The 27,056-nt window shown below is 40.9% G+C and overlaps 1 protein-coding gene across 1 annotated transcript; it reads right to left on the reverse strand.

Moving 5' to 3' along the window:
* Positions 1 to 4,102: 4,102 nt before the first annotated feature.
* Positions 4,103 to 26,088, reverse strand: Pgk (phosphoglycerate kinase). The gene is made up of 9 exons (XM_080282946.1): positions 25,903 to 26,088; positions 16,416 to 16,555; positions 9,963 to 10,171; positions 9,135 to 9,334; positions 8,785 to 8,923; positions 7,798 to 7,932; positions 6,592 to 6,713; positions 5,205 to 5,404; positions 4,103 to 4,659 (listed from the first exon to the last, which is right to left on the reverse strand). Exons 1-9 carry the CDS (start codon positions 25,962 to 25,964, stop codon positions 4,619 to 4,621), a joined length of 1,248 nt encoding a protein of 415 aa, XP_080139072.1. The 5' UTR covers positions 25,965 to 26,088; the 3' UTR covers positions 4,103 to 4,618.
* Between the last annotated feature and the right edge of the window lie 968 nt (positions 26,089 to 27,056).

Consider the following 27,056-nt stretch of genomic DNA (forward strand, 5'->3'; position numbering starts at 1 on the left):
TCCCAAACATGAGGACTGGGCCATTATCAAGCCACACAAATAAGACTCTCAAGTTTCTCCATAGATGAATAATCTTGTGATAGCAAAAACAGAATATAAACACATCAATGGAGTTTTGAAGTTAACTCCTTCAGTCTAATCATGTAATTCATGATTATTGTTGCTCATCATTATCATCATCATCCAGACCTCCTTTCCCACCCAAGGGCAGGGTGAGGAGTGGCGATGTCCAGACAGCACAAACATGCCCAATCCAAGTAGGCCACACATCCATTCACTCATCATTCAAGCCCCGGGAATCCTGGCTCTACCGGATAAGCCCAAAACATTCACCACATTCTGCAGCTTCACATAAACATATCCGATTGAGTCAATCTGGACACTGCCATGCTCACAAGGGGTGCCCAAATCCCTGATCATGCACTTCTCCTCACAACATTCATCCAGCCAGCTCGATCTCTTGTCAATTCCCTAGCCTCACCGACTTCCAAACCTCTCTTCCTCAAACACTCATCCACCATATCTCTCCACCTTCTCCTTGGCCTACCTCGCCTCCTCCCTCCTTCAAATTCGCTCAGGTATACCTTTTTCACCACTCTATTGTTATCCATTCTCTCCATATGACCATACCATTTCAGGACACTCCCTTCGATTCTGGTGTCCACCGACTTCCTCACTCCACACCTTTCACAAATCACACTATTTCATATCTTATCCACGCTTTGTACTCCACATACATTCCTCAGCAGTCCCATCTCCACTGCTCTTACTCTTAACTTTTCATTTTCATGCCACACCATAGTCTCACACCCATATGTTAAAGTTAGCACTAACACTCCCTCATGTAAGCCTCGTGCAGCTGCAACACTCAACCCTGTTTCTTATCAAGGCCTTCATTGCACCAGCTACTTTTCTTCCTTGTGTCATTTTACTTTCAACTTCTTTTGCACATTTTCCTCTCTTTTCTATCACTGTACCCAAGTATTTGAACTCTCACCAATTCCAGTATCTCTCCATTCACTGTGACATCACACTGGGAGTCAGCTTCTCTCTCAATAACCATCACTTCACTCTTTTCTGCATTTACTCTCAAGGCATGACGCTCACAGACATTAGCAAAACTCTGCACTAGCCTACCAAGTTCTTGTTCGGTACTTGCAAGCAGTACTGCATCATCAGTATACAACAAATTTGAGATATTCCATCTATAACCATTCATTACCAACAGCATCCCTCTCTCCATTACTTGTGTTTTTACTTCTCTCATCACCCCATCCATATATATATTGAACAGCCATGGGGACAACACACAACCTTGTCACTTGCCCATACCAATCATGAACCATTCACTTAGATGCCCATTAACCCTTACACATGCTTCATTACCATCATAAAAATTCTTAACAGCACCTAGCAGCTTACCATCTGCACCATACATGTGCAAAACTTTCCACAATCCCTCTCTGTCTACTTTGTCGTATGCTTTTTCAAGATCCATGAATGCCATAATCGCCGTATGGTCCTTCTCACAAGCCTTCTCTGCTATCTGTCTCACTGCAAATACTTGATCCACACATCCTCTGCCACTCCTAAAGCCACCCTGTTCATCACTCACTAGGACTTCTGATATCTCTCTTACACTCTCTATAATAATTCTTCCATATACTTTCCTTACCACGCTCAATAAACTTATGCCACGGTAATTCTTGCACTCACTTCGCGCGCCTTTATTTTTGTACAGGGGTACAATCACAGCCTTTTTCCACTCTGCAGGCACAGTTTCACTCATATATGCCTTCTTACATATTTCCAACAAGCACTTCATTCCACTCTCTCCACTACACTTAGGCATCTCTGCATACACCTCATCAACCCCAGCTGCTTATCCATTTTTCAGCCGTTTCACAGCGTTCTTCACCTGTGCGAGTGTCACGTCTCCTGGCACTGCATTCCTTCTCTGCACACCGCCAAAACCAATCATGTTTACAGCCGCTCTGCTCTCTCTATTCTTGCTATTTCTATTCATCTTACTGCACACCAGCAGTAAAGGGATTCATGAAGGCTGTGTCTAACACCTGAAATTAAAAAAGAATCACTCATGAGCTAAATAAAAATAATCTGAAGACTACAGGGAAAAATAAATAAAAACTTTGACTGACAAAGATTGTACTTCCTTTAGCTGCAGCACTGTCATTATCACCAGTACCTTGAATCCTTCAAGGACCTCTCTGAATGTTGAAGGAAGTGACAGAAACATCTCCAAGCTGCTGCTGCTTAAACATTCTCTAACTTTTTCAATCCACTCCTGTTCCTCCCTAACATCATATATTCTTGGTATTTCAATCTCTCCTTCCACAGCACTTAAAGTAAACTCTATACGGTAGGTATGCACGGTATGCGAGTTTATGGGTGGAAGAGGAGGTCGTGTACTAGGGTTTCGCGTACTGTGAATGCATAAACTTATAGGAAAAATTACATATGGTCAGCACCCCCCTTCATTGGTAACCCTTGAGACTCCTTTCAGACCTAAGTATTGTACTGTACAGGGAAACTATCTATGACATATTACCTAAGATAAAGTAAACCAACAACATTATGGCTTTACTAAATCAACAAGGATATGGCTTAACTAAACCAACAAGAATATGGCTGCTCACCTTAACCCAAGAGGACAACAGGCTTGATGGACGTAAGAAGGGGATCTGAGGCAGGGTGCGGCACCTAGCGTGCACCTCCTGCACCACATGCCACACCACCCAACACACCACCTTCCTCACCACTCTGAACACCAGCACTTTCAACACTTTCACTAGCTAATGCACTCACTTCATTCATAAACCCTTCAGTCTATTTCTGACACTCAGACATCGCATAATCCTCTTGATGCATTGGGCATCACGTCACGAGTGCGAATCATCAATGTCACAAGGTGGATGGAGCATAGGCAACCGTTGGCGCATCTTGGGATGGCAATGTCGCGTGCTCGGGGTAACCCCGGATTTGGGCCACTCTTCGCTGCTGTCTTGCCTATCACAGGTTCAATTCGCGTACTATTAAAAAATACACTAAAATTCGATAAAAAATAGATCCTCGCATGCTATGCAATTTGCGTACCATGAACTCACGTACTGTGCCTACCTACTGCACATCAGATTAACTAGGGGGGGAAAAGTACATTGTTAATCTGATATTTACTAGTCATCTGGTTCATCATATACCAGCATTTACCCTACATATTTTTGTAATATGCTCTAATTTTCTGAGCTCACTAAACAACTTAAGCCAAGCTGTCACATAGTCAACCAGTCAGTCTGTCACCACATCTGCTGTATGTACTGAAACTTTATCCAAGAAGACTGTTTGGTCGGCTCATACATTTTGTTAAAGCTTTAATTTGAATAACAGTTCTTTATAAAGAGGGTTTACTATAAGGTCATCTTCTGCTACGTCTTCCCTAAGCGCTAGTATAGGTATCTATACAGTATACACTACCAGTATGTTCACTCATTTCCTAATGCCATACCTGAAGTGTTTATCTGGGATAAGGTAAATATCGCACACCATTATCTTACATTTAACTGAAAGTCTTCATTAATCATAAACTTTTCACTTTTCTTCCACTTCAGCTTCTGCAACTTCTATTTTCTGTAAGACAGTGAATAAGGGAGCACTTTAGCAGGTACTTGAAGTTTGTGTCACTTTAAGAGATGCCACCATGCTTGCATGTGTTGGCCTTGGTCACCTAAAGGCAGCTCTCTAAGCTGCTGAATTTCAGTTATTTTACCAGATACTGTACTTGAAGTTCAGCACCACAAAAACTGGGAAAATCAAACTACTTTGATCTTCAGATTTTATATCAGTACTTCAATTACAATGTCATGAACAGATCTACCCTCACATTTACACTATTAAGAATGTTATAATTTTATATTTCTAGCTGCCTATAGTAAAAGTCCACTCTGCCAACAAACCAACTAAAATTTTCAGGCAAATTACAGTACTTAATTAAATTTCAGTTTTCCATATAACTGTCCAAATTTTCATTATGAATGATAAATTCTGAGGAGATACAAGATACTTGCATGATGGTAACTGTTAACTTTTTACAGTACTGTAATTAAATATCATCAAAATACAACCAAGATGATATGCAGCTATATTTGGACTGAAAATCTTTTCACCCTTTTCAGTATCTTGTACAACCTAAGCTTCCGCAAAATCTGAGTACATGTACTGTGCAACAGAGTTGAGGACTTTCACCATACTTTTTAAGTTTTTTATATTCTCTTAAAAAGTTTGCAAACAGAACACAGCATCTGAGTGGTTGCTCTTCTGTAAGACTATCCCTACTACAAGATAATCATATATCCGATTCTAAAAAATTAAAATACGACGACTAGCTTCAACCTTTCCTCCACATAAGACCTTACCAGGGAAACATATTTGGTCTCTTATAGTCCAGAGCAATCATATTAACAGGTCAAGCTAAATATAACCAAACACTGGAGAGCACTAAAGTCCTTTCTTCAACAATACAACATCCAACAACTCCGTAAAATAGACACAACTATAACACCAGACTGATGGGATGAAGGGTGAGAGACAGACAGAAGGCAATTCAAGCATCAGAGAGAGCTGCAACTCCTGGCAGTGTCTTCCCTGTAATAAGGAAATACAGATGTTAATTACGGCACCTGGTGGTTTAGTGAGTACGGTAGTTAAGGCACTCCAATCAGACTGATCCAGTGCAAGTTTATATCCAGTGGGTGGTTGGGGTTAGCTCACGTAATGCCACTCAGCGATGAGCGAGGCTGGTCACTTTCATCTTAAATGATGAATGGATAGATGAAACCAAATACCTAAAGCAAATTCAGTTTTCATTCACCTTGTCAGACTGGAGGGTTAATCTGACTGACAGCCAATGAAAAAAACTCCTGCGGTACCTCATATGCAGAGCTCATCAAATTCCAATGATTTAGTATTTAATTTGTGGGAGGGGGCCAGCTTCATCAGGTAAAAACAAACCAGCTACAGTACAACAACAGTCTGTTCACTTTAACCAGGGGTAAAACTGCCCATCGTGAAGAGTTCTGTGGAAAAGCTGAAGAACTGTAGTACTGTGTTATTTTGCCACTAAATTATGGGAAACATGCTGCAAAAGGATCAAAATCTTCATAAACTTGAAGTGATTGAACTATACGTACCTTCCAGCAGCTCCAGCGATGCACCACCGCCAGTGGAGACATGGGATACTTTGTCTTCTGTGCCCCACTTGGCACAGCAGGTAGCAGTGTCACCACCCCCAATGATGGTGGTGCACCCTGCCTGAGTTGCTGCCACCACTGCATCCATCACACTTTTAGTACCACTGGCAAACTTCTCAAACTCAAACACGCCACAAGGTCTGTATAGGAAATCGGAAGTGTTATCAACATCAGCAGCAGCAACACAATTTTTTTCTTTCTAACATACAGAATGGGTAGCATCCTGCTATAAGAGGAGCAAAGCACAATGGTAGACTTACAAATTTCTCGAACTCAGGCACACAAAAAGGTTTGTACAGGAAAGAAAATGAACAGGTGGGATAAAAAATAAGAAGAGCACCTAAGTAGGAAATTTGCAAACTTATCCAACTAAAACCCATCACAAAGGTTGTTGGGTATGCTGAAGGAGTCTTCATCCTCTGATTGTATTTCCAGCTAATAAATTTGACTGGGTAAGATCCAGGAATAAAAAAAAAGGATCATAGAAGCAGAAGCCTTATCAACAGAGTGACCAGTGGAAGGAACTCACTTTGTCATCACTTCAATCTTCAAAATAATGTGTAGTTGCTCACTGTTCTTTGAAAAATTAGAACAAACTATCTATCTATCTATCTATTGCCAGACGTCCCAATCTCATTTGGGGTGGCCACAAACAAATTGCCTCCACGTCGCCCTGTCCCCCACCATTTCACTCACACACCCCCCTCTCATATACCTCTCCACCCCATCCCACCATCTCATCCTCGGCCTCCCCCTCCCTCTTCCCCCCTCCACCTCACTCACATACATTCTCTTTGTAAGTCTTTCACCCTCCATCCTCTCCGCATGGCCAAACCACCTCAGTGTGTTCCTCATAACGCTTCCTATCACATCCACATCCACACCACAACGCTCCTTTATATTCTCATTCGTCAGCCTGTCTCTCCATGTGACTCCACAGGCTCCTCTTAAATAACTCATTTCCACTGCTCTCACTCTTGTGTCCTTCAAACTATCTGATGTACAAAAATGATTTACACAGAAAAATTAGAACAAACTATCTGATGTACAAAAATGATTTACACAACTAAAACTGTACAAACTCTATACCTGACTAGCACACAAGAGTATTAAACACATGTAACTGATACCATTCCCTAAAGTAAAATTACAATAGCCAGTTATTACCTCTAAAAATATCCTGGCAGAGACAAACTATAATATCCTTGCTTAAAAAGGTAATATGTCTCCTTACTACAGAAAAACAGGATAATTCTCCTTACTTATCATTCTTTACGATTTCTTCTTATGCACACAAAAATTCAAATATAATCCTTAAAATACTTACCCATTCCAAACAATGATCTTTGCCCTAGCCACTGGTTCCCTGAACAACTTAATGGACTCAGGACCACAGTCCAGACCCATCCAGCCAGCTGGGATGCCATCTGCAGCAGTAGCGGAACCAGTCTGAAACACAACATTGTGTATGTTTTATTCTATTAGCATTAATTACATTCAACACACAGTATTCAACATATGATGCCTTTTACTTCACTTCTGCTCCACATTACTTTCCTTCAATACAATGAGACTGATTTTCTTTCGTTCTTGGTCCACCTTAACTCCCTTAGCATGATGTTATCCTTTTAATTTACCCTTGCTCCACATTAGCTCCATTCAACAGGAAGCCAATTTTCATTTCATTCTTGCTCCAGATCTTCATTTCATTCTTGCTTCCACCAGACAATTTTATGAGTACAGCACTTAGCTCAGAAATTGGCCCCTTGTGGTGAAGGGGTTACAAACAATTATTATTAATCCTTCCAGTACAAGGGAGCACTGTAGCTTAGTGGTACAGACCGCAAGGTTGAGAGTTTGCGCCCCACTGGGGTAGCTGTCTTGCTGGGAGGGGAAGCACTCTACTATCATCCTAGCAGGGCTACATGATCTATCAAGGTCTAGCTCGGGGGATTACTCCTCTTCCTTCCTTCTTTCAGAACAAATGTGCATTACTGGGCATTTTTTTTTTTTTTTCTTTCTTTCCAATGGTCAGACGATTCTACTTAGCATAAGGACTCCTTATGATGATGGGATTAAAAGCAACTGTTCTATTCAGTACAACAATGCCCTTTTAATTTTCCTCTGTAACAGTTTTTCATTTTATTCACCATAGCACATACCACTCATAGTAAAAGGGTTAAAGAACATCCATTAACCCTTTCAATACACACTGAGTAAGGATCTGTCAAGTGCAAAATGCATTTAACTGTTTTCAGCCTACAGATTAACTGTACTGCCACAGTATTACAACATCCATTCACAGATTTGGATACATAATTATGTAAAAAAAACTAAATTGAACTCATCCACTCTGCCAAAATAATTTTATTAGCTATGCCTTTCACAGTGACTATGTCATTTAGTTTGTTGTAGAAACAATTAGATTATTATACTCAGCAGAAGGGAAGAGTTCTCATAGTGAATGTGTTAATCCTGAAATATAATAAAAGTACAGTGCTTCTACAGTTTCAGGTAGTCTTCTCTTACTTACATTGGCATTCTCATCAAACTTGTCACCAGTGATGAAATCAACTGGAAGATGCATCTTGACATTCTTTGCCTTTGCCTTCTCCATCAGCTTGCCTACAATCTTCGCTCCTTCCTCATCATAAAGTGATGTGCCAATCTGGCGGAGAAACATTTTAAAATTTCCTGAAAAAAAAAAAAAAAAAAAAAAAAGGTGGGGGTGGGGTGGGGGGGGAGGTGGAGGAGGGCAGTGGAGGGAGAAGAAACCAGTGACCCACAACACAAGATTCTCAAAGGGGTCGGTAGCATCCAGACAAAGAACCATACTGCTTGTAAGAATTCTGATTCATATTTGTATACTGCTGCAACTTTTTTTCTTTCTGGCTTACAAACAGTCTTCTCCATCAAATATCTTAATGTTAAAACACAAACTACTGACCTTATATCACATCAAATTTTCCCTTTATCTAACTGCTGCTTCTGACACTACTATATGGAAGTGACATTTGAACAGGTATTTGTATACTGCTGCAACTTTTTTTTCTTTCTGGCTTACAAGAAGTCTTCTCCATCAAAGATCTTAATTTTAAAACACAAACTGCTGACCTTATAACACAACAAATTTTCCTTTTATCTAACTGCTGCTTCTGAAACCATTATGTGGGAGTGACATTTGAACAGTGAATTCTCGAGAACTTTTTGGTTACTGACGGTAGAAATAACTCTTCCCAAAACAGCTGCAGGAATGAGCTGGGCAGACAGTACACAGTATATGTTTGAGAAATTTATGAGGAACTCTGAAACGGCAAAGAGAGCACTACACAAATGATAAGTGGCAATGCTAAATGAACAACCAAAAATACAGTAAGATGGCACTGGCATATCCAAAGAATCTGCAAAAGCAAGGCATAAAAGAATCCTGGAAAGTTAGACAGGACAGCAATTTCAGCTTACAGTCTACTGAGTTTACATTCATGTGAGTCTGGGGCAACAACAACAACAACATACTCACCTCCATACCATTGTTGACCTTGAGGAATGTGAAGGCCATCCCACCTACTATCATCATCTCATCCACACGGTCCAACATATTCTCAATCAGCTGGATCTTGTCCTTAACCTTAGCACCACCAAGGATGGCCAAGAAAGGTCTGTAATAAGCATATTTAAAAATCAACTTATTTGCACTTTATGAAATTATGTGGAATACTGGTCAACACTGACAAATTTATCTGGCCAAAGATCAATATCATCAGTGTCAGCTGCTTTTGACTCAATAAAAATTTATACAAGTTCACAGACAGAAAGCTGGAGAGGTGACAGGTCTTTTGCTGCTGATAGTAATAGCTAAGAAATCATTACCTCTCAGGATTTTCCAGAGCCTTAGCAAAGTACGTGAGTTCCTTCTTAAGTAGGAAGCCTGACGCCCGTTGATCAAAGCCTTCACCCACCATGGAGGAGTGAGCACGATGGGCTGTACCAAAGGCATCATTAATGTACACGTCACCAAGCTTCCTCAGGGATGTGCGGAAAGCAGTAACTTTTGTGGGATCTGCCTTCACCTGTCAATTATAACAGAATCATCATCATCATCTTGATCTTTTTTTTCCCCTCATCTAGGAATGAGATGGGGTACAATCAATAAAATATGGAAAGCAACACTGTATCACATGAAAGGAAGAACCACAATCGGCATGATCAATGAAATGGAAGTGACACTCATTCACATTTCATTTAAGCCCGGGAAGCCTGAACAGGGGATACTGTACTATATAACAATATGCCATCTTCATGGCCTAGCACACCTCTCACATTCAAACTCATTTATCTCATCCTTTTCAAATCATATGATAATCTTGGCTTCACCTCAGGCAAAAATCCATCTATATTTTTTTAAAATGTGCTTCACAAATCTTTATGGGTCAAAGCTACTCATCATCCATCCATCCATCATCCAATCCTATGCTGCCCCATAAGGAGCATAGGAGCCCGGGGCTAGGAAGGTTGGTCCTGACACTTAAGATGAGAGTGACCGGCCTCGCTCATCCCTGAGTGGTATTACATGAGGAATAAACCCAACCACCCCTTGGATATAAACCTACACAGGTTCAATCTGACTGGAGCGTCTTAATAACCCACTAAACCGCCAGGTGCCATAACTAATATACAATAGTAAAATTCATACCGTACCTTAGCTCCTGAGGAATCCACTCCTTTTCCCTCCTCCTCTACATGGAATCTCAAGTTTTCAAGAAGGATGACAGAACCTGGGGTAGGATCTGCACATGCTGCCTCCACCTCTGGCCCCACACAGTCCGACAGGAACTTCACATCACGGCTCAGCAGTTTCTTCAGCTCTTCAGCCACAGGAGCCAATGTGAACTTCAGGTTTTTGTTACCTAGGGAAATGGTTCCCCATATCAGCTGACGTCTTTATTTAATTACATTATTCGGTGAAATTTGAAATGAAAACTGTGAGCAAAGACTCCAATCAACCCTAGGATGTAAACCCTTGTGAGTCACATCTGGCTGGAGTGCTTTGACCCACTAGACCACCATAAATCTATCTGGCTACCTGTAGTAAATGGTTTCTTGGATTAAAAGAAACCATAATCACTACTGGTCACCTCAAGGTAGCACTACAATGAGTGAGTGGATGACAGGTGTTGCCATCTACCCCAAAACTCAGGCTAAACCTGCATGGCAGTGGCAAAAAGGAATCTATCTATCTATCTATATCTATTTATAATAGGGTCGCCCCACAAAGAGCATATGAGCCCAGGGCTAGGCAAGTTGTTCCTAACATTTAAGAAGAGAGTGACCAGCCTCACTCACCCCTGAGTGGCAAAATGTGAGCAATAAACCCCAGCACCCCTTGGACGTAAACCTGCACTAGTTCAATCTGATTGGAGCACCTTAATTACCCACTAACCACCAGGCACCATAATTTGGTTATGTGGTTACCACCCGGCGTAGTAAATGGTTTCCTTGTGTACAGGAAACCATTTGGCTTGTCACTCAGTGTAGAGTCACCTACAGGCAGAAGTAAGAGGAAAGAATGAAGGAAAGAAAGACAAGAGGGAGTGTAAAGTCACCCACAGGCAGAAGGAATAGGAAAGAATGAAGGAAAGAAAGAAGAGGATGGAAGGAAGAGAGGATAGGGCAGACACCCAAGAGCAGCACTACGAGTGAGTGGATAGTGAGTGCCTCCAACTACCACAAATACATATGTGACTTTACATTCCCTCTTCTTTCTTTCCATCATTCTTTCTCCTTCCATCTGCCTATGGGTGACTCTACACTGAGTGACAAGCCAAATGGTTTCCTGCACACCAGGAAACCATTTCATACACTGGGTGGTAACCATATAACCCTGGGGGTAGGGGGGTTTTCAAGAATACTCCCCCAGTATCCCTGCTTGTCGTAAAAGGCGACTAAAAGGGTTGGCGGAGGGTTAGTGCCCCTCCCCGGAAAACAACTAACTAAAAAAACAAACATGAAGCCTCGGACAAGGACTGACCAAACGTTGACGACCCAGGACCGGACAAAGGACTTGGTAATGTGTACATGGAATGTAAGAGGAGCGAATGATGAGGTGAAAGAGAGAGAGATTGTCCAGGTGCTTGAGGATGCGAAAGTGGATGTATGTGGAATAACTGAAACAAAATGGAGAGGAGAAAGTGTGAGAGAATGGGAGTATGGATGGGGTATATGTGCAGGAGTAGATGAGAATGAGAGGGCAAAGGAAGGAGTGTGTATAGTTGTGAGTAAAAGATGGAAGAAGAGCATAAGACAGTATGGATCAGTTGGGTCAAGGATTGTGTGGGTAAAGTTGAAAGTTGGAATACAAATGTGGGCGATTGTGTGTGTGTATGCGCCAACGCAAGATCGTGCTAGAAGAGTGAGAGAAGAGTTCTGGACAAATGTGGAAGTGTGCATGGAAAAGTTTGGAAGGAATGAGAGAGTGTTTTTGATCGGTGATATGAATGGTAAAGTTGGTAATGTGAAGGTGGATGGAATAGTTGGTGAGTGGGGTGTGCCTGCTGAGATAGATGAGAATGGGAGTGCGTTAGTGGACATCTGTGCTGGGAGGGGGTTGGTAATAGCCAATACCCTCTTCAGGCATAAAATGATCCACAGGTATACATGGTGAGTGATGAGAAGGGTGGGTGGTGAACTGAATGAAAGGAAGGCAATGATTGATTATGTGTGTGTGGATGAAAGGATGCGAAGATGTATATTGGATGCAAGAGTTTATAGAGGTTGGGGGAGGGGCCTTTCTGACCACTACTTGGTGGTGGCCAGAATTAGGATGCAAGTAAGATGGAGGAATAGAAGAAGGGAAAGACGAGAGGAAGGAGTAGTTGCAAGGAGAGTGGAAAGGTTACAAGAGGATGAGAAAAAGGTAGAGTATAAGAGAGAAGTGGAGGAACGATTGGGCAAATATGAATTGGAGCAGATGGGAGACGTGGAAGGTGTGTGTAAGATATTTACAGAAGAAATATGTGCAGCATGTGATGTGGTGTGTGGAAGGAAGAGAAGACGGATGGGGGTGCAAGGAACAGCGTGGTGGACTGAAGAGGTGAAACAGGCTGTGGCACAAAAGAAGAAAGCATACAATGAATGGATGAGAAATAGGGGCGTGGAAGAAGTTGAGAGGCAGAAGAGAGAGTTATATGTGGAAAGGAAGAGAGAGGTGAAAAGATTAGTAAGAGAGAGTAAGAAGAGAGTGGATCAGGAATTTGGAAGGAATTTGAGTGTAAAGTGGAGGGACTGTAAGAAAATGTTCTGGAGAGAAGTGAAAAGAGTAAGACAGGGTGGAAGTGAATTTAGCAGGGGAGTGAAAGATAAACATGGTAGATTACTAGTGGAGAAGGGAGAAAAAGTGAGCAGATGGAGAGAACACTTTAAGGAATTGTTGAACGTAGAGGATGGAAGTGATGCGAGTATAAGTGGCTGGGGAATGGCTGGGAGAAGGAGGGAGGTGAGAAGACAGGTAGAAATCAGTAGGATAGAGGTTGTGGAAGCAATGAAGAAAGTTAAATCGGGAAAGCCCCAGGAATTGATGGAGGTGGTGGGTGAGATGCTGAAGCATGGGGGAGAGATAGTAGTAGAATGGATGTGGAAGATGTGCAGATTGGCCTGGGAGGAAGGTAGAGTCCCGGAGGATTGGAAGTCAGGTATAATTATTCCCTTGTACAAAGGAAAAGGGGAAAAAGAAGTGTGTGGTAATCATAGGGGCATTTGTCTTCTTAGTATAATAGGAAAAGTGTATGGTAGGATACTTATAGACAGAGTTAGAGAAAGAACAGAGAAATTAGTTGGAGAAGAACAGGGAGGCTTTAGGAAGGGAAGAGGTTGTGTAGATCAGATATTCATTCTTAGATCTTTAGTGGAAAAGTTTCTAGAGAAGGGAAAGAAGTTGTATGCGGCTTTCATGGATTTGGAGAAAGCATATGACAGGGTGGATAGACAAGGATTGTGGAAAGTGTTAAGAATATATGGAGTAGATGGGAAGTTGTTGAATGCTGTGAAGAGTATGTATGATGGTGCTAAGGCTGCAGTGCGTGTGGATGGTGAACTAAGTGAATTTTTCTCTTTGAAAGTTGGTTTGAAACAGGGATGTGTCATGTCTCCATGGTTGTTCAATCTGTACATGGATGGGGTAATAAAGAGGTACAAGGTAGGGTAGTGGATGTTGGAGTGGCCCTGGTGAGAGAGGATAGTGTTTGGAAACTCCCTGTACTGTTGTTTGCAGATGATACTGTGTTGTTGAGTGAAGATGAAGGGGAGCTGCAAGGCTTGGTGGATGAGTTTGAGAGAGTGTAAGAAACGGAACCTAAAGGTGAATGTAGGGAAGAGTAAAGTGATGGTCTTTGAGAGAGGTGAAGTCAGTGAATGTATAGCGAGGTTGGATGGTGAGGAATTGGAAAATGTGAGTACGTTTAAGTATTTGGGTAGTGTGATGAGTAAGGATGGAGGTTTGGAGGGTGAAGTGCTTGAAAGGGTACAGCAGGGAAGAAAGGTTGCTGGTTCCTTGAAAGCAGTGATAAGAAAACAGGGAAGTGAGCATGGAAGTAAAAAAGTTACTACATGACAGTATTGTGATACCAACTCTAACGTACGGAAGTGAAGCTTGGACGTTGTTGGAAGGACACAAGTCAAGAGTGAGAGCAGTGGAAATGAGTTATTTAAGAGGAGCTTGTGGAGTCACGTGGAGAGACAGGCTGACGAATGAGGATATAAAGGAGCGTTGTGGTGTTGATGTGGATGTGATAGGAAGCGTTGTGAGGAACACACTGAGGTGGTTTGGCCATGTGGAGAGGATGGAGGGTGAAAGACTGACGAAGAGAGTGTATGTGAGCGAGGTGGAGGGTGGAAGAGGGAGGGGGAGACCGAGGATGAGATGGAGGGATGGGGTGGAGAGGTATATGAGAGAGGGGGGTGTGAGTTGGGAGCAGGGTAGTGAAATGGCGGGGGACAGGGCGACTTGGAGGCGATTTGTTTGTGGCCACCCCAAACGGGATTGAGGCGTCTGGCAATAGATAGATAGATAGATGGCACCTGGTAGTTTAGTGGGTAATTACGGCACCCCAATCGGATTGAGCCAATGAAGGTTTATATCCAAGGGGTGGTTGGAGTTTATTGCTCATGTAATGCCATTCAGAGATGAGTGAGGCTTGTCTCTCTCATCTTAAATGTCAGGACCAACTTGCCTAGCCCCAGGCTCCTATGTTCCTCACGGGGCAACTAAGATTGGATGATGGATGGATGGATATATATACAGTAATCCCTTTAATATCCGAAATAATACGGCCAAAGGCATGTCTGGATATTGGGCCCCTGCCTCCTGGACTGGTACTTATGGACCCTAACCCAGCCTAACTTTGAAAGCCACCTAAATAACTCCCTACCAGACATGCACTGCACTTATTTAAGACCCTGTTCACACCAGTAATGGACAAAATGCATTAAAATAAATGACAAGGAACCAGAGAATGAGGAATTAGAAGTATGGAAAATATTTAGCAGCGTACAGGGTACTTACAGCATGTCTGTGGTCGTCTCCTCTAAGGCTCTGGCAGTGGTGAAAATGCTCTTGAAGCATGTACAGTAATTCAGTGTCATGCTGCATTTAATTCTTTGCACTGTGAGCCATAATTGTTTAACACTGCACATTCTGTTCTTAATTGCACCATGCAAGTTTCAACCACCAGTTTCCACTCCACACTTAATCCTTTGCACTCTAAATTCTTATTTCTTAACACTGCACAACACTGTAAATTCCCATGTGGTCTAGTGGTGAAGTATCGCAGTTTATTCACTGTTTATTCACAAAAACAAGCACATCCGGCATCCATTGTGATGAGCATCTACTTATGATGGTAGTTAGGTGGTAACTGGGGAGGGGGGAGGAAAGAAGGGGTGAAGGGCCCGCGTGTAAACACAGCTATTCAGTGCCGTGCGCCAATTTCAAATTATGGGTGGGAAAAAATTCGTATTTCTTTGGAATTTTTTCGTGTTTTGGCCATTTTTGGGTTCCGAAGGCCCAGGCCCAAAATGTCCAGAACCTGGGGTGTCTGGTAATCGGGCGTCCAGTTATTACGGAGATTACTGTATACAGTACCCTAGCGTCCAGTAGGGTATTTTTGTCAGACAGAACCAGTTTACTGGACTAAATCCGTACTGGACAAACAACAGACCTTATGGGAAAAATGAATAATGTCATACGAGCCTCGAAAAAGTCCTCCCAAAATTCAACTTAACTACATTTTGACACAACTAAGATTTTACCAACTTTTAAGGTGAGTGGTGATGGGCTTAGGGGGGAAGGAGGAGGGGTTTCCGAGGCTGTAGGAGGTCCTACTGACCCCCAGGGGGAGGGCCTTCAGGATCCTCTCTGCCTCAACCTCCCTCATAAATCCCTCAGTCACACACTGACACATCGTCATCTTCGTCATCAGGGAGAAGTGCAATACTGCAATTTGACTGGAACACATCATAAGTCATGAGGAAGGCATACTGGACTGGCGCGGCAGTACCAGGGAAATGTTCCTCGGTGCTGGCCATCTTCCTGCATGCGTATGCAGGTAGTAGTACTGGAAGCAGCACGTCAGTACTAGAGAACTCCTCAGATTTGGCCCACTTTGCGCAGCCGATCCGTACTAGCCCAGCAAATCCATAATACGGTAATAAATTATTTAACCTTTTTGCCGACTGTACTGGACGAGAATTGTCTGGACAAATGGGTACCAGACGTAAGGGTAATGTATAAATACACACACATACACACACATATAAATATAAATATAATACATATATATATATATATATATATATATATGTGTGTGTGTGTGTGGTATAAATAAATACCACAAATACTTTAAAAAATAAACAAATACATAAAAATGCTCAAGGCTTAATAGATATTCTTTCTGTCCATGGATTTCTCTTCTAAGTCATGGCAGCCTATCATTCGGAAAAAAAAAAAAAAAAAAAAAAAAAATAGCCTACTGGGGTTAATGGAAATTATTTCAAATCAACTCAGTTTGAAAATGTCTCTTCTATGCTAAAATAATTATCCAGATTTAAAAGCGATGTCCTCTAGTTGAAAGGGTTAAAACAGTATTGAAACAACTGTACCATCAGGGCGGCCGAGATGCGAGCAGAGAACGACACTCTTGACATTGTGGTCAAGTGCATATTTGATCGAGTCCAATGCTGCCACGATGCGCTGGTTGTTGGTGATCTTGCCATCTTTCATAGGCACATTGAAGTCCACTCTGCAAATAATATGGATTTATTTCATTACTACATTTCCTGGTGCTTTTGTGGTTAGAAAACCCTATGAGAAGTGGCTGCTTAACATACATTCCATCCCAAAGAGATAAGTGAAGTTGGCTGGCTGTCTACCCTTAAATGTCTTGGGTTAGTGCCCTAGATTCTGACCCCTCCTCTTCAAAGAGGTTAGTGCAGTAGATTCTGACCCCTCCTCTTCAAAGAGACATTATCTCTTTAAATGTTACTTTTTACATTCTTCTTTTACTTATAAGTGTACAATAATCAAAGATAATATTGTCCATAGCCCTCAAAGTAAGAGGCAGGAAGGAACCAGTGGTGAAGTTGTAGCATGTAGAGTTCATAACTGGATGATATAGAGACTGATTCTTGGGCCACTTTGGCTCTTAGACTAAGTATGTTTTCCCTCTGTCCCTGTTCATCCAGTTATTCAACCAGGACCTGAATGTATCACCAAATGCTGCACGTCATTCTGGGGAGAAAGTGAGCCATAACCAAAACTCACAGTTTGTTTTGATGTCAGTTAAGCATTACTCCTACCATAAGTGTTTTTCTCTTCCCAAGTGGCATCTGCCTCTTGAGCTGCTGCTTGGTCAAAGATCTATCAGCTTCCACTTTCCTTCTTACCCCTTCCCTACATTATGAGAGTATCACTGCACTTCCTTATACTGTGTCTGAAGCTTCTCTGTTAACCCCTCGGCTGCATATACCATTCCAGAAATGCCATCAGTAGACTGCATTGTACATTCTGGAAGGGCACCATGAAATATTATGAACTTTTTGGTCATTTTTTGCGCCTACTACATGCTTATCCTTGATTAGTGGGGCATGAATCGTTAGTGCTGAATGTAAACTCTGTCTGACTACAATGTTATCATGTATGGTTGGGTATTAAAGAGTCAAAACACATGATGAAAACAGGATATTTAAAACTGGTTTTCTCGCACTGTGAATACAGAAAATGCTTAGGGCCACCGCAGCCTAGGGATTAGCTTCAGAATAATTTATGTTAGTAAAAAATAATTAATCCATCCATCACCCAATCCATTTTTGTTCCTTCAGGAGAATAGGGAATGGGGGTTAGGCTACTCAGTTCCAATATTTAAGACAAGGTTGACCAGTCTTAAATGCCCTTAACCCCTTAACCGCGGGACGTCACTTTCGTCATGCTCGGCAGCAAGGGATCATACCATGGGGCATCACTTTTGTGATTCTGTGTTACAGTTTTTTTTAATTTGCCCGGGCTTTCAAGTGGTGGCTTGTATCATCTATCAGTGCTACCAGTGTCCAGCTATACTCAGTTCTGTTAATGTCATCTGTACTCCCATCCACTGTTGACAATTTAGTCATTTTTCCCCTGTCCTTGACTCCCCTCCTTACCTCCCCTCCATTACCCTCTCCTCCTCCCTGCCCAGCTGCGCTGCACTATGCAAATCCTGGACAGATTTTTTTCACTCATTTCATCCATTGAAATGTGCCCTATCTCCTATTCTTATACACAATAATATATGCACTATGCAAATCCTGGACAGATTTTTTTCACTCATTTCATCCATTGAAATGTGCCCTATCTCCTATTCTTATACACAATAATATATAAAAGAAAAAGGTAATTGATACTGCCATACATCAGGAATGAGCTAATTATCACCTGGCAACATCCCACGTGCACTTGTTTGCTAATTTTCCCTGTTTATTTCCCCTTGAAATATGCCGTATGACCTAGTCTCATAACAAAAATATATATAAGAAAGGAAGGGAGAAGCCTAAGTGATATTTACATTCACCTGGAACTACCTAATTTATTATGTATTGCCTAGATTTCCTGCCAATCATTTAATTGCATATAAATTAGCAGCTGTCACCACGCTGACACTGTCAACCCTTCCCTGTCCCTAGGCCACATCATTCAGTTTACTGTCGTCTTTCAGGGTGAAACCATGTTGGATTTGCGCCAGTCCAATTCCGCTGCTTCTTAGCCCCCTGTGAAGGGCCCTGTGACCTCTACCCCTACTAAACCTCGTGTGGGAATGGGTAAAGGGCTAAGTGACTCTGCTGTGGAATGTGAATTGGCTAATGGTGGACAATGACTACGATCTTTCTGGTGACTAAAACAGTGCAAGTGGAAATGTAAATAATGTGTAAATAGCAAGTGAATGCAATGAATGTAAATACAACTGAACAGTGGAAAATAGTTTTATAAGTTACTGCAAGTGACAGTGCATAACATAGTGTAAATAAAATAGAAATGTAAATAATGTAAATAAAATAAAGAATGTAAATAGAAATATAAATAATTAGTAATATAAGAATCTGAGTATAAATGCCTGGAGTAATGAAAGTGAAAGTGAAAGCTTCGCTCTCTTCGTTAGTTTACTGAACGAGAAAGTGAATGCCTGGAGTGAAAATAAACTACTAGTACTAAAAGAAACTTATGGATAAATACTGTATATATAAATAAGTGTAATAAAGTACCAGGAATATAAAGTGTGAGTGTGTTTAAAAATAATAAATGACAGCTCCACCTCAGAATACCATCGGAGAATGAACACAGGTGGAAAGCTTGTAACTTACATTGCTTTCACAGCATTTTTTTTTTTTTTTTAATATGGATTCCAAACTACTTGAAATTCATAGAATAGTGATTGTAGTTATAATATCAGGCAGTGGTAACCATATTACGGGGTACTGGGAAGTGTAAAGTGGAGACTTCGTTACCCGACTTCAGAAGTCTCCACAAGTCCTATGGTAGTTGATGAAGGCTCAACAAACATTCCAGGAGAAAGCTGAAGGTATGTGCCATATGCTTATGTAATTATAATATTCTAGGACTAATAACTGATTTTTGGCAAATATTTTTAAAAAGTCAGTCGGAGCACAATTATCCCAGCAGGACGCGCATGGCACACTCCCGACATCCCCGCGGTTAAGGGGTTAAGTAGCATTATGTGAATAATAAATCCCAACCACCGCCTAAATATAAACTTTTATGGGCCCCATTGATTGAAGTGCTTTAACCCAACAGACCAACAAGCATCATTTGATTACCTGGTACTGAATGCTTTCATTTAACAGTAAGGGATTTGTTTTTGTAAACTGATCCAACCGTCACTAACTCATGAGTTGCCATTGATCGCCAGCTAGGTCAATATGGAAGTCGGGCTACTCATGCACAGACCACAGAAGTTGCATATCTTTACAAATCTCTCCTGTGATAGTTATTGATATACCGTACGTAAGCTCTTCATGATATTATTCTTTAGTAGTTTTACTAACTTCCTAGATATGCTTTAGTGCAATAAATGCAGGAAAACGCTACTATAGAAGCTGTGAAAACACACTGGGAGCGACAGCACTCATCACATATTTACAAGTCTCTCTTTGGTTTGAAAAACATATAATTTAGTTGTCTAAAAGAACAATGCTTCATCTCCAATATGCTAAAGAAAATCTGCAAAGTTTTTCATATGAAAACTGTACAATGTTTACAGCTGAAATTGTGCAGAGACGAAACCGCCGGCCAAAATCCGACGATGCCAAGGGTTCCAAAATACCATACATTACAAATATAAAGCTGTTGGGACCAAAAGCTTCTGGATTTCATGCAGGAGTTTTTCCTAATGCAACATGTAGGGGAACGCACCAGAAAAAGAGGACTCAATGTACCCTCAGTGCTATAGTCTGATTCCCGCCCGTTTGCGGCTTAGGTGTGGCCCACACCTGTGGACAATGGTGCCACGTTTCCCCAACTTGCGATGTGAAACGGAAGCTGTTTATGTACAAGGCATCACAAATTCGATAAATTCAGATGAATAAAACTTACACTTGTGTATTTTGATGGATGAATCAACAGTAATCTTATTATGCATAAAATATTTATACAGTAACACAGAAACATGGCATACATATTGTACAGTGTTGCTAAAAGAAATAGCTGTCACTTTTAATGTTTTTTAGCGTAGTTTTAGGGTGGTTAATAATATTACAGTTATGGATATAATAGAATGAGCCTGAAAAAAGAAGAAATATGCCAATATCCAAAGTAAAAGAAATAATTCATATAATTCTTGTGAGTGGCAGCACTGACAGATAGCTTCCCTACAGAGAGAGAGAGAGAGAGAGAGAGAGAGAGAGAGAGAGAGAGAGAGAGAGAGAGAGAGGCAGGAGAGGGGCATGCACTGAATGCATTGTCGGCATCACTAAATATAACAAAACCAAATTAACAAATGAAAGCACAATTATAAATAACTTATAAAAGAATCAAAAGTACTCAGGGTAGCTCACATTTCCCGCCAGGAGAGAGAGAGAGAGAGAGAGGTCTGTCACTGCCTTCTTTGTATTCATTTGTTCCTTTGTACATACTGCACACACTGATATACATTGTTCCTATTGATGCACATATATCTATACACGTAATTTCTTTCTCTCTCTCTCTCTCTCTCTCTCTCTCTTCTAATACTGACCACGTGGTAGGTGAATCCAGCCCCCCCTTCCCCTTCCCTCCCTTCTTAATCCCTCCTGGGTGTCTCAGGTCAAATCCCCCGTCACACATACCCTCCCCCCTGGACCACCACCCCAACAAACCCACATCCACACTCCCACCCACACCTACACCCACACCCCACTACGTCGGGGTGTATGAATCAGTAACGTAACAAACCTCTCAGCAGACAGTAACTTTGACACTCCATCTACTACTAAATATAACAAAACCAAATTAACAGATGAAAGCACAATTATAAATAATTTATAAAAGAATCAAAAGTACTCAGGGTGGCTCACATTTCCCGCCAGGAGAGAGAGAGAGAGAGAGAGAGAGAGAGAGATAACGGTATAGAAAACGTGGCAACACTGTACACAGGTGCGGGCCACACCACAGCCGCAAACGTGCGCGAGTCCTACTATAGATCTTACATTTACTGGGCAAGAAAACAATACTGACAATTTAATGTATCACCCTCCATTTGGCAAAAGCAGTACTAAATTGCAACTTCGGGACTGCATATGACATAGTTAACAGCAATGAAAGTTACAAAAAGAGCCTAAATTATAAAAAGGGAAACTACCATGACCTAAAGAAGTACTTCTTAGAAACTGATTGGGAAAAGGAGCTTAGAGGACAAGATTTGAATGCTATATATATAAAATTCCATGAATGTTGTGAAAAAGGAGTCCAGAAGTACATCCCACACCACAAAGAAGCAGAAAAGAAAATAAAGAAATGGTTTAATACAGAATGTAAAAAATCAAAAGAAAAAAAGACTTATTGTGGAATGGATACAGAGGACACAATGGTGAAAGGGCATATAACAACTATAAACAGGCATGAAACGACTATATAAGAATAAGGAGGGAAGCCCAAAAACAGTTTGAGGAGGATATCATAAACAAAAGTAGTGATCAACCGAAGCTATTTTACAGCTACATCAGGAGCAAAACCAAAGCAAAAGATAAAATACAATCCATTACAGATGAGGGGATCATCTATACACAAGAAAAGGATATTTGTGAGGCACTAAATAAAAATTTCCAATCAGTTTTAACAGAAGAAAAAAATTTGAGAGGGATGATATGGAACATGCATGCCCACTCATATTACCAGATATATAAATATCAGAAAAAGGAAATACAGGAGGAGTTAAGTATATTAGACAAAGGAAAAGCAAATAGTCCTGATGAAATTTCATGTTGGGTGCTACATGAATGTGCAAAGGAGTTAAATAAACCATTATCTTTAATTTTCAAGAAATCCTTGAGACAAAGTAAACTATCTGATATCTGGAAGAAAGCAAACATTGTTCCCTTATTCAAGAAAGGGAACAGACAAAATCCACTCAACTACCGACCAGTATCACTAACCAGTGTTGTAAGCAAGATATTAGAAAAGCTGATAAGAAAAGTTTGGGTAAATCATCTAGAACACAATATGATAACAGAATGACAGTTAGGTTTCAGAAAATGGAAATCCTGTGTTACTAATCTGTTCAGCTACTATGACAGAGTAACAGAAACATTACAGAAAAGAGAAGGATGGGTGGACAGTATCTATTTAGATTTCAAGAATCTTGCACCAAAAACTTTTATGGAAACTCTTCCATCAAGGAGGAATCCGAGGCAAACTATATTGTTGGATACAAGATTTTCTCAAAAAAAGAGAAATGAGAACAGCACTAAGGGGAAATTACTCATCATGGAGGGAAGTAACTAGCGGAGTTCTACAGGGCTCAGTGCTGGCACCAATCATGTTTTTAGTGTATATAAATGATACAGACAGCAACACTGGAAATGAGAGCTATCTAGATATGTTTGTTGATGATGCAAAAATACAAAGGACAATTACTTATGCAGACTCTTGTAAAGAGCTACAAGAAGAATTAAATAAACTTCATGAATGGAGCAATACATGGCAAATGGGATTCAATGGGGACGTGTCATGTAATCAAGTTTGGTAAAAGTGGAAAAAGACCTGCTTGGGATTATAAGTTAGGAAATAAAACTCTACACAAATCAGAAAGAAGGACCTAGGTGTGATTATTAGTAACAGACTATCTCCGGCTGACCACATCGGTGAGAAGGTACGGAACATGTATACACTGCTTGCAACTATGAGAACAGCATTCACATACATAAATGAAGACATGCTAAGAAAGATAATAACATCATTCATCAGACCAACCCTGGAGTATGCATCAGTAGTGTGGAGTCCTCAGCTCAAAAAACAAATAGATAAGATTGAAAAAGTTCAAAGGGCCACTACAAGATGGGTACCAAGCTTAAGGGATCTCAGCCACGAAAAAAGACTAAAAAACTGAATCTGCCTACACTACAGGAGAGAAGGAAAAGGGAAAACATGATTATGCTATATAAATGCATATCAGGGAAGGAGAAAATAGATATAAATGATTACATAACCTACAGGGATGCATCAGCAAGAGGACACTGCAAAAAACTGCACAAAAAGAGAGGCAATAACGACGTAAGGAAATTTAGTTTCTCAAATAGAGCAACTGATCAGTGGAATGCACTACCAATAAAATAGTGTGCGTCAAAACAATTCATAAATTTAAGGATATGTACGATAAATATGGTTTAAGAAATGGGACAGTACGAGCTTGACTCATTCCTGTAAAGATACAAGTAAGTAAGAACACACAATCTACACATCTCTTCTATGGTGAGAATTAGGGTTGGGATATCTGGTATTATTTTACAAGTGGACAATACGCAGTTCAGGAATTTTTGCACCATTAACGTATAGTACATTCCCTAAGGATCATAATGAGCCTCCATAACCTCAGTCGGAAATTGATATTTTCGGAGATAATGAATTTAATTTTAAAATCCAAAAAATACATACCTTGGATCTTCACTCGGCCAGTCCATGTTAAAAATACGTGCGTTCGTACGTGTGTTTCTCTTCCCTTTGACTCAGCATAAGTCTCATAGGTCTGTATCACCCACTCATAGGCCTACTTTAGGTCACGTGATGGTATTCTACCAATGAATTTGAACCGCGGTCTTTGATTCCTTGTGGATGGAAAAATTCAAATCCTTCTCGGTATGGCCTCCGCAGAAGAAAGACGTGCTGTGTGTCCCAGGTGTGATATTGATTATTTACGAGTGATTATGCGTTTCCACTCGGAATCTGAGGAGGCTACCAAGTTTCTTAAAAGACACGGTGTATAACCTTTGGAAGTTTATTGCCCAGACTGTCAGGAACCGTATAAATTTAGAAAAGAAATACATCAGTGGTACTGTGGTTGGTTTAAAAGTATGCAAAAACCAAGAAACAGGTACAGTGTAGTTTTTGTGTTTCTGACTATAAAGGAACTTTATTGGACAACACACACCTTCTGGCTTGGCAAATTATATTGTTCATAAACCACTGGACTCAAAGGTTCTGGAACCACGACATTATTGCCAGACGACCCTCGTCCTGGACAATCGTATCTCTAGGGTAAGCATTCCCCTAGGACAGATTAGGTATGTTGGGGTAGGTTTGGTTAAGTTTAGTGTGTTTGGTGGTTACGTTACGTATTCCCCTAGGATAGGTTAGTTATGTTGGGGTAGGTTTGGTTAGGTATAGTGAGCTTGGTGAGGTTATGTTACGTCTGTTTGGTTAGGTTTTGTCTGTTCCGTTACGTTAACCGGTGGTGCAGTATATTTTTCTGGTGGTTTTTGATGCTATTTGAGTTGTTTTTTACTTCATTTTTTTTGGAAAATGCTCATTTTCACCTACCTGTCTGAAGTTCATGATTGGAAAAGAGGGGAAATGATGCATTTCTGACAAAAAATGAAGGTCAAAAACATTCGAATTGCATCAAAAACTACCAGAAAAATATATTGCACTACCTGGGGGGTGTATTGTCCACTTGTAAAAATTTACCAGATATCTGGCCTACATATAAATGTTGGTTTATGAAGGGCAGGTTCAGCCTTGTATGGCCCAGGCTTGGTGTAAAGCCCAAGACAATGATCCTGATAGCATTTATTATTTAATTATGATAAATTTTATCCTCACTTAAGCTTGCTACTTCCAAACTTTAATTAGGTTACTCAGGTCCCTTCCACGTTAAAGGTTAAATATTTCAATACAGCAGCAACACCCACCTTATCTAACAGTTCACCTACTTTAAGAAATCTGTATCCTCAAACAAAATGTTCATTCATTCATTCATTGCCAGACGCCATGTATCCCAGACAGGGTGGCCAAGGGCTTAGAGTTAATTGTTTTACAGGGAGGGGCACTAATCCTCCACCAACCCCACATGACACGGAGGGATGCCAACAGCATCTGGTGTTCCCAGGCGGTCACCCATCCAAGTACTAACCAGACCCAACGTTAAAAAAAATAAATAAATCTCTATCTATCTATTGCCAGACGCCACAATCCCATAAGGGGTGGCTATTTGACTTTGAGTTATTTGTTTTATAGGGAGGGGCACTAATCCTCCACCTACCCACTTGTTGACACGTAGGGAGCACGTATGATTTGGTTATATGGTTACCACCCAGCGTAGTAAATGGTTTCTAGGCTTACAGGAAACCATTTGGCTTGTCACTCAATGTAAAGCCACTTGTAAAGGAAAGAAAAGCAATAAGAAGTGACAGGAAAGATGGGAGAAATATGAAGAAAGGAGGGCAGACACAGAAATAGAATGATAAAGGCTAAGGAAGAAGTAGGCAGCTCTACATCAAGTGAGTGGATGATGGTCGCCACCACCTACCACACAAATAAATAAAGCTGCAGCTAATATTCTGACACTGACAGAAGTCCTGGCTATGAGAGATTCATCCTGTGAAATGTACATTTTCTTGTAATTTTACTCGCCTCATCAAAACTCTCTTGCCAGAGAGATCAATCCTGTCAATGCTCAGCTTATTCAGCGCCATGATTCTTCTTATAAAGTGTAGCAATTTCGTTCAGGCGCTGCCCTTGATGATCGTCCTACTCGTCCTGCCGGCTGGGAGGGGACAGGAAAGTAGAGCAACAGCAGTCGATGCTCTCAGAAAAGTCCCTACAAAACTTCCCTAACACTCTTGTTGTTGCATTCTAAATGTTTTAATTTTGAAAAGACGTTTGTGATAGTCTCATTTCGTACAAAAAAAATCCTTTTCACTGAAATATATAAAGAAAGCTGCATCAAATCAACCACAGACAAAAAAAGAAAATGCTAAATCTTTGAAAATTTTCCCCAAAACATAGGAGGATCAGCTGGACATGTCGTGCCATCCCCTTACCAACCCATGCTCAGTATCTCATTTATTTTTCCTTGGCTGAACAGCAACTTCCATTGAAACTTTCTCTTTTAGTTTAACAATATGGATCTGATTTATTTCAATGAAACTTTAACACGACCAATTTCCAGACTAATACATTTGAAGTCAACAGGCGGGGTGTTCTCGTGCAGCTGGTGGAATAAGCAACGTCCTTTTGCCCTTGACAGATCCCTGCCAAAGTTTCCCTAGCAACACTACACGAACGCATCCCAGAAATCCAGATCGACAAATACAAGAACAATACATCCTTTTCAGTAATCTCTTTCTTCGTACTGATTCATGTTCAGCAACGTTTCACTGACACTAAAATCTTACGATCAAGACATGTTATATATATGTATATATAAGATGGCTATGAAATCTCTTACAACTCCAGTCTTTGCAGAAAGCTGATTACCATACCTGAATGCAAAGGTCCTCCCCATGAGTTAAGCTACTAATTTAACACATGGCTGTTGAGGGGAAGGGTAGGGATCACCTTATTTCTGCATATATTTTATGTTTTAGACTACTGTTCTTCATGACTGCATGATTCAGAGACATTGTTCAGTCGAGAAATGTCGCAGCATTCTCCTGTCGAGAAATGTCGCAGCATTCTCCTTTAGTAGGAAACAGTAGGTTGGATCCGAAAATGCTGTACTAATATAAGGGATTATGGAACTCTAGCGTAGACTACGGTTTGATGCATTATCTCCTTTAGGAGAA

This window comes from Coenobita brevimanus, chromosome 95 (genome assembly GCF_032717465.1).
Source record: "Coenobita brevimanus isolate Jiangsu-jjx chromosome 95, ASM3271746v2, whole genome shotgun sequence".
NCBI classification, from domain to species: Eukaryota; Metazoa; Arthropoda; class Malacostraca; order Decapoda; family Coenobitidae; genus Coenobita; species Coenobita brevimanus.

Coding starts and splice junctions, on each gene's coding strand:
- Pgk (XM_080282946.1), bottom strand. CDS start 25,964: ATGGCGCTGAATAAGCTGAGCATTGACAGGATTGATCTCTCTGGCAAG. Junction 9,335..9,962: donor TGGATTCCTCAGGAGCTAAG/GTACGGTATGAA, acceptor TATAATTGACAG/GTGAAGGCAGATCCCACAAA. Junction 6,714..7,797: donor AGTTTGATGAGAATGCCAAT/GTAAGTAAGAGA, acceptor GTTGTGTTTCAG/ACTGGTTCCGCTACTGCTGC.